The 15435-nt window shown below is 48.1% G+C and overlaps 5 protein-coding genes and 1 non-coding gene across 6 annotated transcripts; 3 read left to right on the top strand and 3 right to left on the bottom strand.

The window, feature by feature from the left end:
• Positions 1-452: 452 nt before the first annotated feature.
• Positions 453-4263, bottom strand: BDV27DRAFT_153002 (putative spindle-pole body protein (Pcp1); the record flags this gene model as incomplete). The annotated part of the gene is made up of 3 exons (XM_032071691.1): positions 453-690; positions 753-3598; positions 3661-4263. 3 exons carry the CDS (start codon positions 4261-4263, stop codon positions 453-455), a joined length of 3687 nt encoding a protein of 1228 aa, XP_031932591.1.
• Positions 4264-4598: 335 nt separating this feature from the next.
• On the top strand, positions 4599-6989 carry BDV27DRAFT_120753 (putative regulatory factor Sgt1). Its single transcript, XM_032065194.1, has 3 exons — positions 4599-4903; positions 4975-5174; positions 5228-6989. Exons 1-3 carry the CDS (start codon positions 4639-4641, stop codon positions 6599-6601), a joined length of 1839 nt encoding a protein of 612 aa, XP_031932590.1. The 5' UTR covers positions 4599-4638; the 3' UTR covers positions 6602-6989.
• Positions 6990-7795: 806 nt separating this feature from the next.
• Positions 7796-7876, top strand: BDV27DRAFT_t25. Its single transcript has one exon. It is a non-coding gene; the product is annotated as a tRNA-Ser (tRNA).
• A 631-nt stretch (positions 7877-8507) lies between these two features.
• On the top strand, positions 8508-10167 carry BDV27DRAFT_120751 (AMMECR1 domain-containing protein). Its single transcript, XM_032065193.1, has 2 exons — positions 8508-9385; positions 9456-10167. Exons 1-2 carry the CDS (start codon positions 8817-8819, stop codon positions 9928-9930), a joined length of 1044 nt encoding a protein of 347 aa, XP_031932589.1. The 5' UTR covers positions 8508-8816; the 3' UTR covers positions 9931-10167.
• Positions 10168-11122: 955 nt separating this feature from the next.
• BDV27DRAFT_152999 (GTPase domain-containing protein) lies at positions 11123-11852 on the bottom strand (the record flags this gene model as incomplete). Its single annotated transcript, XM_032071690.1, has 3 exons — positions 11123-11516; positions 11584-11704; positions 11768-11852. 3 exons carry the CDS (start codon positions 11850-11852, stop codon positions 11123-11125), a joined length of 600 nt encoding a protein of 199 aa, XP_031932588.1.
• Positions 11853-13110: 1258 nt separating this feature from the next.
• BDV27DRAFT_120749 (serine/threonine-protein kinase) lies at positions 13111-15387 on the bottom strand. The gene is made up of 4 exons (XM_032065192.1): positions 14698-15387; positions 14535-14625; positions 14140-14470; positions 13111-14050 (listed from the first exon to the last, which is right to left on the bottom strand). Exons 1-4 carry the CDS (start codon positions 14896-14898, stop codon positions 13465-13467), a joined length of 1209 nt encoding a protein of 402 aa, XP_031932587.1. The 5' UTR covers positions 14899-15387; the 3' UTR covers positions 13111-13464.
• Between the last annotated feature and the right edge of the window lie 48 nt (positions 15388-15435).

The following is a 15435-nucleotide window of genomic DNA, read 5'->3' as shown; positions in this document are numbered from 1 at the left end:
ATACAAGTCTACAATTCTGATTGCTGGTGACTCTATAGTCACTATATTCACCATCAGAAGGTCCGATCGATGATTATTCAAGAGTATGGACTCTTGCAATTAATTACACAGAACAACTAGATAATAAGAACCAAAGAACAAAGACCAAACAGCCATACTTAACAAGCTTCACATTTCTCATTCAATTATCCTGATCATCAAAAACAGCAACCCGTACAGGCTATAAAATATATGCAGAATGTCCAGACAACAGTAAGACAAGCTAACTATAAGCCCTATCCATCCTTTCATCCAATAGTTAAAACGCCTCCATAAACAGAACCAGTGGAATAAAAGAAAACCTAGAGACCGGTATGAACAGATTGGGGAATCACTTGGAAACAAGTCGTAAGCCAAAGAATGAACTGGTTATATCGAAAAAAAAAAAAAAAAAAAAAAAAGTAGCACGGCAATTACACCAATGCCTTGCTACTCGACGCCTCTCTTCTCTTCAGGACCTCGTTCTTGGCCCGTTTGAGGCCCTCGCCTATTTTCTTTGTCTTTTGCCATTGCTGGCCCATGCGCTGCATCCGTACAATTGCTTTCACCATGAAGATGCCGGTCTTGAGCTTCTGTCGTGGGCTGCGAAGCATACCGCGATCACGGGGCTTAACTCCCATCTCGGAGATCATTCTGAGATCGGCCTCGTTACTGCAAGGAAAAACGTTAGTTAGTCAGTAGGCCAATGGAAGAACAAAGGGATTGTCACGTACCATGCAACTCGGACCCGCTCTCCGAGCTCCATCAGGCCCTTGCTCCAAGCCAGGTCACGGCGGAACTTCTCCTCTCGCTTCAACCGAGCACGGAGCCAGATGATCTCCTTGCCTAAGCCCAGAATCTCTTTGTCGTGTCTGCTCTTGCTATCTGATTTGGAGCCCGCCTTCTCCACAAGATGATTGTAACGTTCTTGGAGAGACTCCAAGTCTTTGATGGCCGCCTCGGCCTTTCTTGCACAGAAGGCACGCTCCTCTCGGATCCTGCGTACTTGGGCTCTTAGTTCACTCAACCGTGCATCGCGCTCTGATACCTTCAGTGCCAAGGACTCAGCCTCAAGAGTAGACGATCTAAGCAACTCGTGCAGATCTCGCTGGTCCTCCTCCCTCATTGCAGCTCGTTCGAGGTCTCGGTTCTTTGTTTTCAGTTCTCTTAGCGTGCGATGCGCTTCGGATAATTGCTTTCGTAAGCTTCGTAGCTCTTCGTTGAGTTTATCAGAAGGTGACGCATGAGTGTGGTCCTCGAATTTCCGCATCATGGTGTCGTGCAACTCTCTCTCAAGTTCGGCGATCCTTGATTTGCAGCTGCGGACAGAGGCCTTTTGGTCTGCTTCCCGCTGGAGTAGGGTCTTCTCCCGTTTCCGCGCCTCGTCTAAATTATGACGCAGCATTGAGAGGTCTGCGTTCGCGGTCGAGTGTTCCTGTTCGCCCAAAGTTTGTTGCTCTAAAAGTGCCTCTAGCTCCTGCACTCGCCTTTCGAGACGCTGTGTTTTACTCTTTGCCGAAGTCAGCTCCCTATCTCTTCCACCAGAAGTTGCTTGCAGCCTGTCTTGAAGTTGATCGATCTCAACCGCAAGACGATTTTCTTCCATCGTAGCTCTTTCAACTTCTGAGCTGAGCTGCTGTTCGAGCGCCTCCTTCGCTTCAGCAAGGGATGATTTTTCCTCCCTCAGCCTTTTGAGCTCGCCTTCGAGACGCAGAGTAGATTTGCGGAGCTCAACCTTTTCTTTATCGAACTTGGTAGTGTCGTCAACTTGATGCTGGGCTTGGTCGAGCTGAGCCTGGAGCTCATCACGCTCAGTTTCGAGGTCAACCATCGAGGTTCGTAGATCGTGTAATTCGACATGAGCATTGGCAAGCTGATCGCGAAGTTTTTGCTTTTCAGATATTAAGTTCTGCAGCCTGTTGTCATGATCGCTGGAACCTTTCTGCATTCGTCCCTTGGCGTATTCTCGTTCTTCCTCCAAGTTCGCTTGCAATACCACGACCTCATCCTCCAGCGCTTGTACTTTTTCGGTCAATGCTGCTTCTTCGCGTTTGGCAAGCCGAAGTTCTTCTTTAACCGAAAGAAGCTCAGTCCGTTGGTCATCAATAATCTGTCTCTTTGATAAGAGCTCGTCGTTCAGCTCTTTCACTTGGCGGCTTAAGACCGCTTCTGAATTAAAGTGTCGCGCTTTCTCACTATCAATAACTTCTTGGAGTTTGCTTTCTTTGCCCGTAAGAGTATGCTCAACTTGCTCAAGCTTCTCAATCGTACGCTTGAATCCAGCCGCTTGGTCTTCTGCCCTGTCCTTCTGAAGTTGCAGAGCTCGCTTTGTGCTTTCCCACCGGTCTTGTTCTAATGCAAATTGGCCTTCTTTATCTTCAATCTCATGATTGAGAGCCTCAATTTCTTCCTGGAGTCTTTCAATCTCCTCTCTGTATTGGGTGCGAACGGTATCGGCGTCTTCCAGGGCATGCTCTTTCGCATCATTGACAGAGTGTTGGAGCTCTCGTATCCTGGCTTGCGCCTGGGCTAACTCAGTCTGCAGACCACCGGATTCATCAGTTAAAGCGTAATGGCGTGTTTGGAGGAGCTCCTTTTCCTCTGTCTTATGCTGGATCTCATCGAGTGCTTCTTGCAATTGAGCAGAGAGTGTGTCGCGTTCCTGCTGAACTACATTTAGTTCATGTCTGGCCAGTGCAATATCGTTATGTAATTTCTGTCCTTCATCGTCCATGCTCTGCTGAGCCCGCTGGTACTGCTCTTCAAGGTGGGCTTCATTCCGGGCTTTCCTTTCGAGCTCCTCTTTCAGTACGCTGTTTTGCTCTTGCAGTGTCTGAAGCTCTTCTTCCAACTTGCTTGATTTTTCTTCTAGCTGGCGGGTCAGCCCCTTGGTACTAATGGACTTGTTTGCCATCTCATCATGTAGTTCTTGCAAGTTCTTCTCGGCTTCCTCCTTGTCGCTCCTTGCACGGCTTTCAGACTCCCTTGCCTCTCGAGCTTCGGACTTCGCCTGGTCAAGAGAGTCCTGCAGCTCTTCCATCTGCTCCTTCGCGCGTTGAAGTTCGGATTCAAGTTCAGCGAGTGCTCCATGTTCCTTGCTATCCTTGTCTTTCAGCTCTTCAAGCTCCTCATCACGCTCGTCAATCGTACGCTCCTTCTCCCTGAGGGAGGCTTCCAGGTCCTCGATCTCATCGCGGAGTTTTTCAATTTCCTCTGATTGCCTATCCTTCGCATCTCGGAGTTCTTCCTGGAGTTCTCTGACTCGCTGGTCTTTTGATTCCAGTTCCTCCCGCATTAGATCCATCTCGCGCTGTGACGTTTCATCCAACTGGCCCCTCCGCACTTTCTCCCGGAGTTCTTGGAATTGCACGCGGTAGGCTTCGAGGTCGCGTTCTGCCTGTTGGAGACTCTTCTTATATCGGGAGATATCTCGTTGCATCGTGAGCTTCGACACCTTGAGCTCGGTGTTTTCTTTGAGTGCCGCTTGATTGTACGACGGGCCTGCTTTCTCCAATTGCTCTTGCAAATAGTGAATCTTTAACTTCAGGCCGAAGTTATCCTTGTCTAGTTTGTCGATTATCTACAAAGGTCAGTTGCACCGTTTTAACCCCTATGGAAAGAATACAGGAAAGTAAGGCTTACCTTTTCTTGTTCCCTCAGGGTCATGTTCTGCCCATCGTTCAAGAGACCATTCCCGCCTCTACCCGACAACCCCGGAAGGGGTGTACTTTGCACACTACTGCTCGCAACCTGCGGTAGTGGCGTGGGTTGGTCGTCGGTTTCATCCTCCTCGTCGATACCCGTCATATCGTAACTCGGAAGCCCGGGGGTATGGAAATTGCTGCGACCTTCCTTCATATATCCTGGGGTTTTGTGACCGTTACCCCTCGCCGTGGACATGTTTCGTAGGAAATTGTTCTTTGCAGCACTCCGCATCAATGGAGTGAATTCTCCCTTGGGTGGTGCTGCTGTCGGAAGCTGATGCCGGCCGTTCAACGCGTTTCTCGTCGATTTGGAACCGGTGCCTGCACGCGGTGTACTGAGTTTGAATCCGCTAGAGCTTCGTCTTCGATCATCACCGAGTCCTTTTAGGAGGTCTTCATCTTTGGAGGGTGTCTGGAACGAGTTCTCGACCGAATCGAGCGCCGATAGGTTGTGCCGTCCGACGCTGCGAAAGCCATTGGTCAGGTAAGTCGCGTTTCCGTCGACTTCGGTGCGCGGTGTGTCGATATACGGCACCACCATTGTCAAGGCGGATTACGCGAAAAATATGTAAGACTTGAGGTGTTGAATTGGCTCAATGTTTTTGCCAGCGCGCGATCATCTCTAAGTCTTGGCGCGTGTGAAGGGAAGCAACACTAAAATGCAGTAAAGTAGATTAGGATTAGAGTACAAGCCGTGTATGCGGCATTACGAGGACGTGTTTTGGGCGGTGAGGACCCACAACCGTTTTCTTGTTGATATCTAGCCGGAAACAGCTTAGCGTTGAGATCACGAGCGCCGGACCGGGAGATTCACCGCGTCTCGTTCGGTATGAAGTCATTGCCAGTAATTTTTCTTTTGATGGAGCGAAACTGATTCCTTGTGCCTGCGAACGACTAGGGTTTTGAAATTATCAATATGGCACCCATGTCGGAGGAAGACCTAGAATGGTTTAAGTCCACCTTCCATCCCATCCCGAAACCTGAGCTCCCCGACGATTGTGTGGAGTATTCGCTCTATCATATCGCCTCCGACCCCACCCCCGCTATCGTCGACGAAGTCGCAGAAACGAGATCGCGCTTGGTGGAAGTACAACGTACTGCTGCGGAACTGACAAAGGACCTTCTCAAAGACTATATCTGGCAGAGAGAAGGGTTCCGCTTGGAAATTACAAAGGAGGATGGTATGTGATTGCGTCTTTTACAAACTCCCTAAGGCCAAACCACAGGGCCATGCTGATTGAACTGTAACCAGGAAACACATTCCTACGCGGACGCACCAATTTCGGCGACTCGATTGAGGATGAATGGGTAGTTGTGTATTTGTTGCGCGAGCTTTCGAAAAAGCATAAGGATATCTGGGTCAAGGTCACAGATGGTGATGGGCAGTTTCTTCTCATCGAAGCCGCAGGGGCGCTGCCGTCATGGCTGGAGCCCGAAGTAGCCGATAACCGAGTAAGAGGATCGTTTTTTGTGCGTCCATTGCATAGAGCTAATGGTCTCTGCAGGTGTGGATACACCGTGGTGAACTTGTTATCATCAAACCGAAAAACCAAAAGGGCAAAGTGACGGAAAGGCTATCTCTTTCAGATTCGAGGAGGATCATCATCGAGGAACCTGCGCGGCTTATGCGCTCCGCAATGATTCAAGAAGAGGCATTCTATCGATTGCGCAATTATCCCCAGCAAATCAGCGAAAACCTTCACTCCGCACTGATCAGGATCCCCCGCAAGATCGCGTACTTATTACACCAGAAGCCTGCATATATCTCATCGGCGGTGGAAGCTTTCTATCTAAGGGACCCAATTGCATTACGACCTCTCCGGGCTAAGGAGCCTGACAGTTTCATCTTCAAACCAGAGGATTTCATCACTGTCAGCGTCCGGTTCACTAGGGTCGGTTATGCTCAGCTCAAAAGCCAGGATTTCCCGGTCCCAAAATCATGGGCTGGAGCGCTACCTTCCAAGGATGAACAAAAAGCTTATGACAGGGCAGAATTGGGTATGAAGCTTGCCTGCGGGTTTGAAATGCTTCTCACCGACCCACAAAATCAAGATACGGCCGTCGTGAGGGAGATAAAACTTGTCTTGGAAGATATCGAAAGCGGAGATGAGAGCCTGCCTACCGATGAGGAAATATCTACCTGGGACAAAACAGAGGATGACGAAAAGTGGCTGGACATCAGTTTTGAGGATCTCGACAGGGAACTCAAAGGTAAAGGAAAAGAAAAGGACGACGGGAAACTCCCCAAGGGCAATTTTGGCGATGCCAATGCCCAAGAGAATCTTCAGCGTATCGTTGCACGCTTCGAAGAGTTTCTGAATAATGACTCAGCCGGTCTCGATGGGGCTGATTTTTTTGACGATTATGACTCTGATTCCGACAACGGTGATGATGATGACGACGACGAAGTGAGCAGTGACGGAGAGGACAAGGAGGCATCCTTTGATGAAGAGGAATTCTCTAAGATGATGAAAGAGATGATGGGGATGCCATCAGCATCTGGTCCCAAGGGCTCATCTCGACCATCGATGCCACGTAATCGAGTGGAAGAACTAGATGCTGAGTCTGAAGATGATACTGAACAGATACAAGAGCTATCACGGCAGATGGAAGCCGAGCTGAGAGGCACCGGTGTACTTGACCTGAATCGTCCCGGTAAGGCATCTGCAAGTAAGCAGGCATTGTCTGAAGGAAAGTCAGGCGAGGACCATGACGAAGGGGAAGGGGAAATGCCCGATCTTGAAGATGGAGATATTGACATAAATCTCGCGAAGAACCTGCTGGAGGCCCTTCAGAGTCAGGCGGGCGGTGCAGGACCCGCACGAAATATGCTGTCTATGTTAAACTTGCCTATACCGAAGGATGATCGTGGACGGTGATGGTGACCAGCTCAGCTACGAAACTTATCTACAGATAGCCTCGATTCCACCCAGAGGAAACGATAGTTGTTCCAGGCGACAGTGCGACTGATCAGCAGCTCGAAATCTGTCATAAAACAACTCTTCTGGTCTAGTAATTAGGAACGCCCATGTTTCAGGGCCGTTTGGTTCCACGTTCTAATGGATCACCTCTCGGTCGCTCCGGGGAGGCTTAGATACACAATGCGTCACTCACCAATATTTGACCGTGGTGCATGCTGTTAGGGCTCTTGGCTCCTAGGTGTATGCATGGAGTTCTTTGCGACCGCGGCGAGATTGCATAGGACCCTAGAGTGTCGTCTTACTGTAGGCATATACAAATATATATATATATATATATATATATATAACTCAACGAGATACAAAAGAGGTTACGATCTCCCAAGCAGGACATTTGCATTCGGGTTATTGCCATCCATTTATTCCAGCAAAACAAGTATATATATTTCGCGTCGAGGGATAGTTATACAAATAGTATGTTGACAACGTTCAAACAGCTGGTTCAATGGAATACATGTTCAACATATAGTTTTCCACGGTGCTGTAGCTTTGCTAGATTCTAAGTCCAGTCATATATATCTAGAGGGATCACTGACTCTCTGACCCCCACCAACAGCATTACCCTGACCCTCGCCTAAAAATGAAATCAAGAAAAGGGGGATTACAAATCCCCAAGACTATAAATCTTAATATTTTGCAGTTCTGGTAGATATTTTCTGATTGGTTGACCCGAACCAGCCTTTTCCGGGTAGGGCTTACCTATCATGTGATATCGTCGTGAAGCGCTCTTTAGTGGTTACTACTCCAGCAATGTGCTGTCATTACTACCGCGGCTGACAAGAAGTGAATGATAATCGAGTAAAACACAGCAATTACGAATAAATGCTGTGTGGCGTTTGCCGTCCGTATATGGGCTGCAGCATCAATAAGGGGGCGGCAAGTCAGACCTGTAGTGATAGCATGGAAGGACAGTCCTGGAGGGGTTTAAAGAAAATGGTGGAAGTAATATTCTTGGGGAGCGAGCCATTTGTCCCTTCTTTGACCCCAGTCCTTATCATCTACTTGCCTGGACTGCCCTGCAGCAAGTGGTTTAATATAGATTATGTTGTAAATTATTTATATTTTAATATAAGAAGTCCATATACAATAACAACCGTCAGTGTGGCCGAGTGGTTAAGGCGACAGACTAGAAATCTGTTGGGTTCGCCCGCACAGGTTCAAATCCTGTCGCTGACGTTTCTTCTATTCTTTTTGTCTTTTCAGCTTCTTCAGACTCGTTTTTTAAAGCATGGCGAAGCCAAATATTGATTAGTATTGTGGGGCCGATCAGTGGCATGTCCACGGGGGTCTCGGACCATGTACGGCTTGGTTAGGGAGGCATATTAACTAGAAGTTCAAAAAGGTTCATTATTTTTATGCCTTGTGCCCGTAACGCCGACAGAGCAGCTTACTGACTTGAAATTATTCCTCATGGCAAGAAGTTTATGCCCATACTCTGCACCAGACCTTTCTGAATCTGCGTAGAGCAGCTGTTGTAGATCACGGGAAGGGTTATTCAGGGCACCGCCGAACCAACGTTCCGCCACTTTATAACCCTGGAACGACACCCGCTAGTCAATCGGGTTGTAGAGAAGAATCCAATAGCCCTAAAGAGCTCCCTTCGAGAGTATGTGTGGTCGGAGGTTACAAGTAGACTGGGAAAGTGTTAGGTTTGCAAATCTATGATCATGTCTTGGCTTTTTTGTGGAATTCAGTCCCTTGTTCTGTGCCTGGTCACGGGAGAATAACCAACCATGCCATCACGTGGAGCTTATCTTATCGACGCCTGATATGTAATGGAGTACTTCCCCCTCATTCCTTCTTTCCCCTCTCCTCTACCAGACACAAATACAGACGGAAACAGACGGTGTGCTTCGCTGCTGGATCTCTCTGCCTCTCCTCAGAATAAACTGACTCAAAACGGGCACGATATTTGTTCATAAGTAGTGCTGATCTTGTGTGTCTTCTCACGAGATAAGCGGCAAGCAGCGGTGTCTATCCGGGTGGAGCAAGGTGTCTGTTAGTATCAGAAGATTTGTCACAGCAAACCTGGCTTTTCTCAAGGACAAGAGCGCTTAGCTTGCTTTACAGTAATCTTTTTTCACCTTTTGTCCGTGATTCTGGCGGTTCCGAGAAGATGGCAACCCCCGCTCATTGCTATTACTGCTTTGAGTGCCTCGCCGCCTCGTATAAAGGTCAAGAGCACATTAGCCTCACAGCCGTGGAGGAGCTATGGGAACGATACGAGCAATTTAAGAAAGTTTCCGCTCTCCAGGACAACGATGAGTCGGTTACTCTGAGGGAGAGCGCGAGTCTTGGCCTGCAGTCTGGAGATGACGATGATGACATAGACGATGTATCCTCTAAGCCCAAGAACGGCCCCCGGGGACTGAAGTTACCAAATATCAGTCGCCTCCAGAGCCAGGCCTCGTCGGATTCGAGCTCCGCTACCACGCCCTCGAGTAATTCCTCACACTCAGGCCTATCTAGTTCCACTCCTACTACTACCATGACCACACCAAGCTCACAGTCGCTGCAGTCCGATGCGAGCGGCTTGAGACGTCAAAGGGCAAAAGATCTGCAGTATCCGTTATTTGTAACTTGGAACACTCTCTCCAGGAGCGGCCGTAAGTCACTTCGCGGTTGTATTGGCACTTTCGAGGCGCAGGAGCTTGCTGCAGGCTTAGAGTCCTACGCTATCACTTCGTATGTATCCCTGATGTGGGGGCAAATGGATCGTCTCCCATCTAGACGCCTGTTGCTAACACGGACGCAGTGCGTTCGAAGATACCCGTTTTACTCCAATTCCAGCCGCCGCTATACCCACCCTGTCATGCTCTTTAACCCTCCTTGGATCCTTTGAGCCCTGCACTAACGCTCTAGATTGGGCTCTCGGGGTCCATGGAATCCGTATCTCTTTTATTAACCGCGGTCGACGCTACGGTGCAACCTACCTACCGGACGTCCCTGTGGAGCAAGGATGGACCAAAGAGCAGACATTGAAAAGCTTGATGGAGAAAGCAGGCTGGGATGGTGGCCACGAAAGCATGACTAGGAGATTTCTAAGAGGTAGCAGCAGTGGAGGTCACACCTCTAACTCCAACAAGCCATGGGAGCAAGTCTCCGACTTCCGAGTCGTCAAGTATCAAGGGTTGAAGGCCTCCGCGAGCTACGCCGAATGGCAGGAATGGCGGCAGTGGGTTCTCTCTCTGGGCGATGGGAGTGAGAAATTGTTGGGTCCAGCTGTATGAACAAATATGATGATGGTCTGGTTTCTATTCTGCGAGTGATATTTTCTAGCCTGTGACCCGAGGAGCGCATTTTGGAGACCACCTATCTATTTGGTTAATGATATGATGGTGTTAATGAAGAGGTAATGGCGTGTTTGGGTTAATTATTATTTAGGGTCTGCATGGTTTTTCTGATATTTAGATCCCGAAATTGAGGCATATCAACGTCTAATTCAATCCCTCAATTTTATTATCGTAGTTGAAGTATGCAATATTTCCTCATCTATCCTACTATATAATATATGTTTCGCCTTGTATCTTTAATTTATTTAAATATACTATATATTTTTACTTTTCAATACACAAGCATAGATGCTTTTTGTGATGCATTGAGCCCTGACTACCTACACTCCATATATATATCCTATTTTGATACTCGTCAATGGGCCACTATTTATGCCGTACGCTGTGCAGTTCCACACTCACTTCTCCACATCGATCACAGACAACATTCAAGTTCCGCCGACCCCCGGGGCTGACACCACTCTTCGACCCATGAAGAAAACTCATGACATTTCCTGTTAAGGACGGTGAGACGGTGAACAAAACCATGTCATGCACGCTGCAGAGTGAGTGTATCTATGCAGTTGATCATCCGACAAGGCAACAAAACACATGAAATGGATCAGGATGACTGTAATCGACAATCTCATTGTGTGATTAAGGCAGGAACAACAGCTGTAAGAGCTATTTCTTGGATGACATACATGGTGATTTCTTGTGGCTGGCGCCTTACTTCTTAAATAGTGGCCCGATACTGACATAAATCTACAATCAGAATAAAATGGTGTAGCAAAAGGGTTTTTATTGCAATCCTAGCAAATACAGCATTCAAGCCGTAAGGGCGTCAAGGCGACTTCCGGCAATGTTGAGCAAATATCTTGATACCTAGAATGGATGTGAATCGAGCACCTCTTCTGATTCCCATGAACTCTTGAGATATCCCTATCTACCGATACGAGTAGATATATTATATCAGTGAGTAGCGGCCCTTCTGAAGTTTTCTCAACTGATTCTGGAGTTGCCTCATCTCCGTCTGGTGATGATTCTTCTGCTCTTCTGCAATCTGCGCCTGCTTTTTCAGCAATTCCTCATAGGTATTGTCCGAAGCTGATAGGTGATTTCACTATTCTTTTCCACCCGGAGAGCTTCCTTAAGCTCTGCAACCTCCCCCAACATGTCTCTGTTCCATCTTCCGCAATTCCCCACTAACCACTTGCCCGGCCCCTGTTTGTTCTAGGCTCTTCCCAGCCTTCAACTCCCGCTGAAGCTCCGACTCCACGGGAGGTTGCCCCAGCAGACTTTGCACGATCCGCTGACTGTCGATCTCCACGTTATGCAAGGCCTCATGCCTCGCCCCCGCAGTAATCATCCCTCCCCAGAACTTGTCCTTCCCCAGCAGTTCTTGTAGCCGAAGTTCTCCTTCCACTTCAGTCACGGAGTCCCATCGCGTCGTGACCAGAATGACGTTGGTCATATTGTCCTCCCCAACGAGACTCCTAAATATGCGGATGTTCTTCAACGCACTTCCTTGCACCCGCACATCGCTAATTCGGGTGCAGATATAATAGCCCCGTCAACTGGATACTGGCCCCTTCCGCTCCTTGCAAGTACGCTGCAATCGTCTTGAGGATCTCCGTGTCCGACAGGTCCGTGTCGTCGAAACCGGGGGTATCAATGAGATGGACCTTCTGCCCGTTAATGATCGTTTCGACAACGTCGATGTCCTTCGTGCCTTGTGTCCAGACGGTGTTAGCAGCTGTAACTCTCTGTTTCGTTTACTTTGGGCAGAACATACAGGAACTGAGACCATGTCCAACGGTTAGGTCGCTATCTGTCAACGTGCTAATGAAAGTTGTCTTCCCAACTCCTGTCATGCCCATGACGGCCATATACTTGATTTAAGGACTCAGATCTCGCTGTAGACTGAAGGAAAAGAGATCTGACAAGGTGATAGTCTGTTAAATAATCAGTCAATGAAGGAGAAGGCCAAGATATTACTCCAGGGAAAGGGAAAAGAACGAAGAAAAGGTAAGGGATAGGAAAAGAGCCTACAAGCCTACAAGCCTACAAGCAAGCGGTTTCGTAGAAAAAAAAAATCAAACAGCACCACAACATAAGTACGTATGATGAAACTTCCCAATTACCTCATAGCTGCCTGAAGGAAAAAAAAAGCTCAATATGACACATACCCACTCTCCGTTCGATGGATGGCGACTCAGGTCTAATGTTTGTCGTCAGTATTTGCCATACAAGAACTAGACGCTGAGAACACACTACGACCTCTACAAGGCAGCCTGTGAGCATCGTCTACCGGGGGATTTAGAGGCAGGGTTTCAGTTACTGTAGTTTCAAGCTTCGAGATAGTAGTCACCATATGCTATATGACATGTCACCAAGTTGATAGTCCTACTAAATAGTAGGCAATGTAAGGGTAGATTTAAGCATGCTACAGCATTGATACGTATGAGGTTCCTTAGCTGGCTATATTCATGTTTCACATCTGGTGGGTTATAGTAGCCAACTGACATCTACCCTTTACTTTGAGCAAACGACGACTATGCTCAGGCCGTACTTTTCTACCTACTCAGGCAGCAACACTACTACCTATCCTCAACAGCCCGGTATTGCGTGTATCTTCTGGGAAACACAGTCCTGTTGAAGAAGTAAGTATTTCCTCTACTTACTCAGTTTCTGAATAAAATACCCTTTCCGGGTCTGGTACTTCGCCATTTACTGGTAAGTTATATGAAGGTGAGGCAAATGCGCTAAGCTGATCTTATTTATGCACACAAGTTCTTCGTTTTGGACTTAACAGTAGTCTCTCATGCTAGTTGTTTGTTTCTGTATAGTTTCGATTACCTTGTGGGAACAATTTGAGCTTGATGTGGCGTTGTAGTGCATGGGTTATGCTTAGATGGATGCATTATACTGATTATTTATGTCGATTTCCACTGGGTGCTATACTCTTCAGGGCAGAAATGGACCGGTACTAATATAGGATAAGCTCTGTGTATTAAGTTAGTTACTGTGCTGCTAGTAGTCTTTATCTATTCCCGAGTCTCTAACCTACTTCTCCTAATTTATCTCGATGTCGGATGGTCGATTATTGTATTACTGTATAGTAGTTTCATTAAGAGATATAGTGCGAATGTGTGTGAGATAGTTCACTATTTTTTGAACTTATTCTTACTCTAAATGTATCAAGACCTCCCGCAGTAGCGATATACATATGTCTATATATACCGAAGATGCTTTATATACCAATTAATCAAGGTATGGCAATCATCAGAGCTCAAACAATGGGCATATATAGACCTTTCCTCCCTCATCCAGGGCTTAGGAAGCAATGGTAGAAAAACCCGCCAAGCAAGAAACAAAAACTGTATAAGACACGCAAAGAAGCAAACGAAAAATGGAAAGCCTGATTATAAGCAAAAAAGGTGGGAAGAAATCTTGGCATATCTATCATCAGATTCGTTTTTTTTTCCCTCGTCATTTCTTCGCAGTTCTACTCCACAGGCCGGCTACCATCTGTTTCACTCTCTGCTCCTGTGCCCGGATCTGTTCCTCTGTCTGGCCGCGTGCATCGCTGCGGCTGTCGAGGTCCATCTGTCCGTCGTCGTGTGATCGTTCCTCGACGACATGGTTGCCGTTGACCCTTTCCGGTTTCGGGTCTACGCTCATCACCCCGTCCATCATCAGGCCGCCACCTTCGCGGAGCTTGTTGATCGCACGAACGGTATCGATGGCCTTGTGAAGTGTCCGACGGGCGTTGAAGTTCTTCTTGACGGTCGGGAGCAAGTCTTGACCGGACTGGTCGGCGTGTGGGTCGTACGGTGGGTTGACCCAGATGTGTTGGAGGGCTTCGTGGGCGGTCATGCGTGCTTCGGGATCGACGGTCAGACACCGTTTGATGAAATCCCGGGCATGCTGCGAGACACCGCGCCAATATTCGATCGGGGTAAAAGAGTAGTCAGCTGCAAGGATGGCCTGCATCTCTTCCAGGTTGGAGTCACGGTCAAAGGGGGTGTAGCCGCAGAGTAAGAAGTAGGTGATGACGCCGATGGCCCAGATATCCCTGTTGCAGTGTGTCAGACGTATTGTTGAAAACCGAGGATTTGGCCTATTCAGGCAGCTGGGAAGGATAGGCACTCCGTGGAGACATACACTGGCTTTCCGTGGCCGCTCTTTTTGAAAATCTCAGGCGCCATGTACCCAGGTGTACCGCAAGTCGTAGTGAGAACATGGAACTGTTCTTCATCCATGATTCTAGACAAACCGAAGTCCGCAATCAAGAGATCCGCATTGTCCTCCGGAGTGCGAAATAGCAGATTCTCGGGCTTCAAGTCACGGTGTACGATACCGTGATCATGTAAGTAGGCCACAGCCGACAGAATGGCGCGGATAAGATCCGCAGCATCTGATTCGAAGTAGCTGCCTTTCCGACAAATACGGTCGAACAACTCGCCACCCAGTGCAAGATCGGTGACCAGATATACTGCACAATTGGAATGGTTAACCTGGGTCACTAGTCACAGGCCAGAGTCCGGGAACGGACATACAGTTATTCATAGTTTCAAAGTAATCGACCAAGGTCAAAATGTTCTGATGACCCATTGACACCTTCTTGAGTATAGCGATCTCGTTACGAACCTACAACCAGAGTCAACTCAAATCGCCAGCGATCATACATCTTCTGGGGCATCTCCTGGTAGAGACCCATACCATGTGTTCGCGCCCCGCCATCAGTCGCTTATTGATCACCTTCGCGGCATAGTACCGACCAGTGTCGATGTGTACGCACTCCTTCACAACGGAGTAAGATCCGGCGCCCAGAGTCTTCCCCGTCTTGTACCGACAAGGCTGGACCTTGGGTCGCTGGGCCTGGGCCTGAGCCTGAGCCTGGGCTTGTGCTTGGGATGCCATTTAAGGAGAGAAATAAGGTATCCAACCAGGGAGTCCTTCGTAGTCGGAAGAAGTAATTTGGTCTCCGCGCGATAGAGCAGAAAAGGATGGAACGCGCGTCGTGAGCCTGCACTATTGAGTATATCGTCAGCAAGAGACTCTCAAACCTGTAGGGGGATTCGACCCCTTATAGTCAAATTGGCTGCAGATATGTCCGCTTGGCAAAGGAACCCACCGGTTTGAGAGGTTCACCGGTCGCAGGGACGGTGGGATGAATCTGTCGCACTTGCGGTGAAATTGTCGCGGAAATCGATAGCGGGGTTAATTAATTGGTTGAAACGCTGTCTCGATAACCGTCGCCGCTGATAAAATGATAGAGTGGGGGGGGGGCTTGACCGATATAAAACGATGGATCTCCGCACATATAAATACTACTAGATTGAACTATCATGAACAAAGAACTCTTGAAGGTGATAGATGAATGGCGGAAGATCTGAACATTGTGGAGAAAGACGACAGAGAAAATGAGTGATTTCTTCGTGACCGCCGGTTCCAACC

This window comes from Aspergillus caelatus (assembly GCF_009193585.1).
Source record: "Aspergillus caelatus strain CBS 763.97 unplaced genomic scaffold BDV27scaffold_11, whole genome shotgun sequence".
In the NCBI taxonomy this organism is placed as follows: Eukaryota; Fungi; Ascomycota; class Eurotiomycetes; order Eurotiales; family Aspergillaceae; genus Aspergillus; species Aspergillus caelatus.
Note: the sequence above shows the minus strand (reverse complement) of the source record. Positions and strands in the feature narration are given on the sequence as shown.